At 49.8% G+C, this 5,603-nt stretch overlaps 1 protein-coding gene across 1 annotated transcript; it reads right to left on the bottom strand.

Moving 5' to 3' along the window:
* Positions 1 to 4,609: 4,609 nt before the first annotated feature.
* LOC143891328 (uncharacterized) lies at positions 4,610 to 5,603 on the bottom strand. Its single transcript, XM_077395924.1, has 2 exons — positions 5,160 to 5,603; positions 4,610 to 5,089 (listed from the first exon to the last, which is right to left on the bottom strand). The coding sequence occupies exons 1-2, from the start codon at positions 5,601 to 5,603 to the stop codon at positions 4,610 to 4,612; spliced, it is 924 nt and encodes a 307-aa protein (XP_077252039.1).

Here is a 5,603-nt window from a genome sequence, read left to right as displayed (position 1 = left end):
AGATGTCTTTGCATGGGTTCCCGCTGATATGCCCGGCATAGACCCAGAGATCAGTACGCACAGGCTTGGTGTTGATTCAACTTGTAGACCGGTTAAGCAGAAAAGGAGGCATTTCGCTTTTGAAAGGCGACAGGCGATAAAAGAAGAAGTGGAGAGGCTTATGAAGGCTGACTTCATTCGCGAGATTCGATATCCAGACTGGCTGGTAAATGTAGTCCTAGTCAAGAAGACAAACGGAAAATGGAGGACCTGCGTCGACTTCACCGATCTAAATAAGGCCTGCCCTAAGGACAACTATCCGCTCCCAAAGATCGATCAACTTATCGACGCCACTGCGGGTCACGAATTGTTGAGCTTCATGGACGCCTTCTCCGGATACAACCAGATCAGGATGTACGAATCAGATATACCAAAGACCTCCTTCATCACAGATCAAGGGACTTATTGCTACCGTGTTATGCCCTTTGGCCTCAAAAACGCCGGAGCTACTTACCAAAGGTTAGTGAACCGACTTTTCCAGAACTAGATCGGCCGCAACATGGAAGTGTACGTGGACGATATGCTGGTCAAAAGCCGGAGTGCACGGGATCATGTGTCTGATCTCAGAGAAACATTCCAGGTCCTGAAAAAGCACAGCATGAAGCTTAACCCCACCAAGTGCACCTTTGATGTCAGTTCAGGGAAATTTTTAGGGTTCATGGTAAGCCAACGCGGGATAGAAGCAAATCCGGAGAAGATCAAAGCCGTGATGGAGCTCATCGCTCCAAAAACTATCAGAGAAGTTCAGCGGCTCACGGGCATGATAGCCGCACTGGGACGCTTCATCTCGAAGTCAGCAGAGAGGTGCCTGCCTTTCTTCAGCGCGATCAAAGGACTTAAAACTACGCCCTGGACGGAGGAATGCCAGACCGCGTTCGAGGAGTTGAAGAAATACCTGTCCTCCCCACCACTATTAACAAAGCCGGAGCCGGGCGAGGAGCTATTTCTGTATCTCTCCATTAGCTCCACGGCTCTGGCAGCTGTTCACGTCCGCGAAGAGCATCGCCAGCAAAAACCTATCTATTATGTCAGCAAGGTTCTTCACGACGCAGAAATAAGGTACCAGCGGGTCGAGAAATTGGTTTACGCGCTGGTAATGGCGGCCAGGAAGTTAAGGCCGTACTTCCAAGCCCACACCATAAAAGTCTTGACTGATCAGCCACTCCGGCAAGTACTCCATCGACCAGATATCTCTAGGCGACTTGTGAAATGGGCCGTCGAGCTAAGCGAGTTTGATATCCGGTACGCACCTAGGCCAGCCATCAAGGCTCAAGTACTGGCCGACTTCGTCGCTGAGTGCACCGTCCCGCAGCATTTCGTCGATTCTGAAGCTGTGCAGTTCCCAGTTGCGGAGAAAGCAGCTCCTAAAGAATGTATAGCGGAGGGAGCTGAAACAGAAATCGTTCATCTGCCCGCCAAGCAGGATTCCACCACCAGCTCACTAATCTGGGAAGTACATGTCGACGGGTCTTCGAATAAGAGTGGCTGTGGAGCCGGCCTCGTCCTCACCGGGCCGGATGACTTCACTGCAGATTATGCCCTGAGATTTGGATTCCGCGCATCCAACAACGAGGCAGAATATGAAGCTCTCCTCGCCGGAATGAGCCTCGCAATCCAAACCGGAGCCCGGAACTTAAAAGCATATTGTGACTCTCAGCTGGTTGCAAACCAGATTCAGGGGGTCTACGAAGCTCGAGACGAGCGTATGATCAAGTATCTCGCCAAGGTCCGCCTACTCGCCAGCGAGTTCGAAAGTTTTGAGGTCATCAGAGTCCCCAGAACATAAAATGCCAAGGCAGATGTGCTTTCAAAACTGGCTGCCTCCGGATATACCACCCTTGGGAGCATATGCATGGAGTTCCTGCAAAGATCCAGCATCGAAAGTAAAGCCGTGGAGATAATGCAGGTAGAGAATGAGCCGTGCTGGATGGACGAGATCATCAGTTATCTGCGCGATGGTAAACTCCCCGAGGTTAAAAAGGAAGCCCGCAAGGTGATACAGAGAGCTGCCCGATTCTCCCTCAGCAGTGACATCTTGTATAAGAGATCCTATACTCTCCCATACCTGAAGTGCCTTAGGCCGGGCGACGCCGCATATACACTCCAGGAGACTCACGAAGGAATTTGTGGAGAACATCTGGGGGGCAAAGCCCTGGCAATAAAAGCACTGCTCAGAGGTCTGTATTGGCCCACCATAAGGCAGGATGCGCTGAGTCTGGTTAAAAGGTGTGAGAGGTGTCAGAAATTCTCTCAAACTATCCACCAGCCCGCCGTGGCAATGGCTCCAATTATTAGTCCACTCCCCTTCGCAGTATGGGGGATGGACATCATGGGCCCCTTTCCACCGGCCTCCGGAAAGCGCATGTTCGTGGTAGTAGCGATCGACTATTTTACTAAGTGGGTGGAGGCGGAACCTCTAGCGCAGATCACAGAGCAAAATGTGCAGAACTTCTTCTGGAAATCAGTAGTTTGCAGATTTGGGATTCCTCGTGTCTTGATAACGGACAACGGCAAACAGTTCGATTGCCGGAACTTTCGTAAGTTCTGCTCCGATCTAAAGATTGAGCAGAGGTTCACTTCAGTAGCTCACCCCCAGACCAACGGGCAAACATAAGTGACTAATAGGATCCTGCTTCAGGGAATAAAGAAAAGACTAGATAAAAAAGCTGGCCGCTGGGCAGACGAGCTTTATCACGTCCTATGGGCATACCGCACTACTCCTCGCACGCCAACTGGTGAATCGCCATTCATCCTCTCTTTTGGAACAGAGGCTGTGATACCGGTCGATATAGGCACTCCGTCTCCCAGGGTCATCAGCTTCAACGAGCAGCTTAACAGTGACGGGCTCCGCGCCTATCTTGACTTACTAGAGGAGATCCGGGAAGAATCTCGAATCTGAGTCGCCGCCTACAAGCAGACGGTATCCAACTATCATGACTCCAAGATACGTCCCAGAGAATTTCGAATAGGAGATTTAGTCCTGAGGAGAGCAGCCGTCTCCCAACCATTGAAAGTCGGGAAACTCTCCCCGACTTGGGAGGGGCCATATCGAGTGAAAGAAATTATCCGTCCAGGTAGCTACAAGCTAGAGACACTGGAGGAGCGTCTATTACCCCACGCATGGAACTCCAAAAACCTCAGGAAATATTATCAGTAGACACATCGTCTGGTGTGAAAGGTGACTTTGTAAATTATGTTTATGATAATATGAATAAATAATTCTTTTTGCAGATTCAAATTTTCCTCTTATGATTGGAAACCCGGTTCGCTAAAACTGGGTACTCGTTGCTGAGAAACCCTGGTTCATTAAAACTAGGGTACTTGCCGCTTGGTTCACTGCGGCTTGTATCCATAAACAGGGTCATCAGCTTCAACGAGCAGCTTAACAGTGACGGGCTCCGCGCCTATCTTGACTTACTAGAGGAGATCCGGGAAGAATCTCGAATCTGAGTCGCCGCCTACAAGCAGACGGTATCCAACTATCATGACTCCAAGATACGTCCCAGAGAATTTCGAATAGGAGATTTAGTCCTGAGGAGAGCAGCCGTCTCCCAACCATTGAAAGTCGGGAAACTCTCCCCGACTTGGGAGGGGCCATATCGAGTGAAAGAAATTATCCGTCCAGGTAGCTACAAGCTAGAGACACTGGAGGAGCGTCTATTACCCCACGCATGGAACTCCAAAAACCTCAGGAAATATTATCAGTAGACACATCGTCCGGTGTGAAAGGTGACTTTGTAAATTATGTTTATGATAATATGAATAAATAATTCTTTTTGCAGATTCAAATTTTCCTCTTATGATTGGAAACCCGGTTCGCTAAAACTGGGTACTCGTTGCTGAGAAACCCTGGTTCATTAAAACTAGGGTACTTGCCGCTTGGTTCACTGCGGCTTGTATCCATAAAAACCAGGAGCCCACTCCTGGTTAGGAACAAGCCGGACAGCAAAAACCAAAGCCTCCTGGAAACCTAGTTCATAAAACTTGGGTACTCTTCAGAAACCCTGGTTCATTAAAACTAGGGTACTTGCCGCTTGGTTCGCTGCGGCTTGTATCCATAAAAACCAGGAGCCCACTCCTGGTTAGGAACAAGCCGGATAGCAAAAACCAAAGCCGCCTAGAAACCCAGTTCATAAAACTTGGGTACTCTTCAGAAACCCTGGTTCATTAAAACTAGGGTACTTGCCGTTTGGTTCGCTGCGGCTCGTCTCCACAAAAACCAGGAGCCCACTCCTGGTTAGGAACAAGCCGGACAGCAAAAACCAAAGCCGCCTGGAAACCCAGTTCATAAAACTTGGGTACTCTTCGGAAACCCAGTTCACAAAACTTGGGTGCTATCAATCGTCTACAATCCCAGGTTATTAAAACTGAGGGGTAAGCCAGGCAAGTCACTCAACAAGAGCTTATCAGAGACGGAGGAGGACAGAGGAGCACAGATATGGACAAGTATAATTTCATTGATGAAAATGTGGGGACCTCGAGGGCCATTACAGAATTAGCCTTAAAAGGCTGTCAAAAAAAAAGGAGATTCTGGGGTCTCAAGGACCATTACAAAAAGAAACAGAAAAAACTAAGAGATATCCGGGACAGAGACAGTGTCGACAGCGGCATCGGCAGTAGTATCAGCGGGGTCCTCCAGATCCTCCTCGACAATTGTCGGCCTAGCAGGAGGAGTCTTATCTGTCATCACCAAGTTTGGGTTGCATGCTTTGAGTTGGTCAAGGCAATCATAGTACCCAAGACTGTAGGCCTCGCTGGACAGACTGAAGAGTTCGGCCTCTTTGTCCTCTGCAGCCTGCTTCACCGCGATCTTTTGCCTCTCTTTGGCTCTCTCCCTCTGGACGTTCATGGCTTCGGCTGCCTTATCTAGCTTCTGCCTTTCGAGGGTCAAATCCTCCTCTAGCAGCTTCTTTTCAGCCTCCACCCGCCCGATGCTCGTTTGGAGCTCCTTGACCTCAGCGGCCAGTTTCCCGTTCACCTCTTCAGATTTGGTGATGGCTTCGGAGAATTTCTTGCTCTTCTCCTTGAGATCGTTGTAGTATATTCCAATCTACAGACAGAAACAAGCATCAGTATAGGAAGAAAGCAAAAGACGGACAGAAAGTAAGCAAATTCATTACCTGATAAAGTGAAGAGAACACTGCCTCTTCGCCAGTAGCCGGCGGCTCGTGGACGACCTGTTGCTTGTCCTTCAAGAGGAGACACTTGCTCACGATCTCAGCCGCTACTCGACTCTCGCCCAGGCCAGTGTCGTCCTTCTGAACGGCCCAATTGGGCTGAAAAACATTGTCACTCATCCTCACGGGAGGACGGGCTCCAGCTCCAGTTCCAGTGGATGTACCACCAGATTTAGAAGAACCACCTCCCTGAGCAAAGGGGCCCACTAGCCTCACTGTGGTCTTTGCCTTCTGAGCCGGGGGTGGCGCAGTGTCTCGTGACGGGGCCGGACTCGCCAGCTCAGTCGCCTTTCTCTTTTGGCGCTCTTGGAGTGCCTGTTGAGCCCCTTCCTGCGCCCTTGGCTGGGCTCCTTGCCTTATCTTCTCGACTGTTGATTGTTTCTTCAT

The sequence above is a fragment of the Tasmannia lanceolata genome, unplaced genomic scaffold, assembly GCF_043159265.1.
Source record: "Tasmannia lanceolata isolate RefF3 unplaced genomic scaffold, GAP_Taslan_0.1 ptg000002l, whole genome shotgun sequence".
Classification (NCBI taxonomy): Eukaryota; Viridiplantae; Streptophyta; class Magnoliopsida; order Canellales; family Winteraceae; genus Tasmannia; species Tasmannia lanceolata.
The sequence above is the reverse complement of the archived record's forward strand: the minus strand, read 5'-3'. Positions and strand labels throughout refer to the sequence as shown.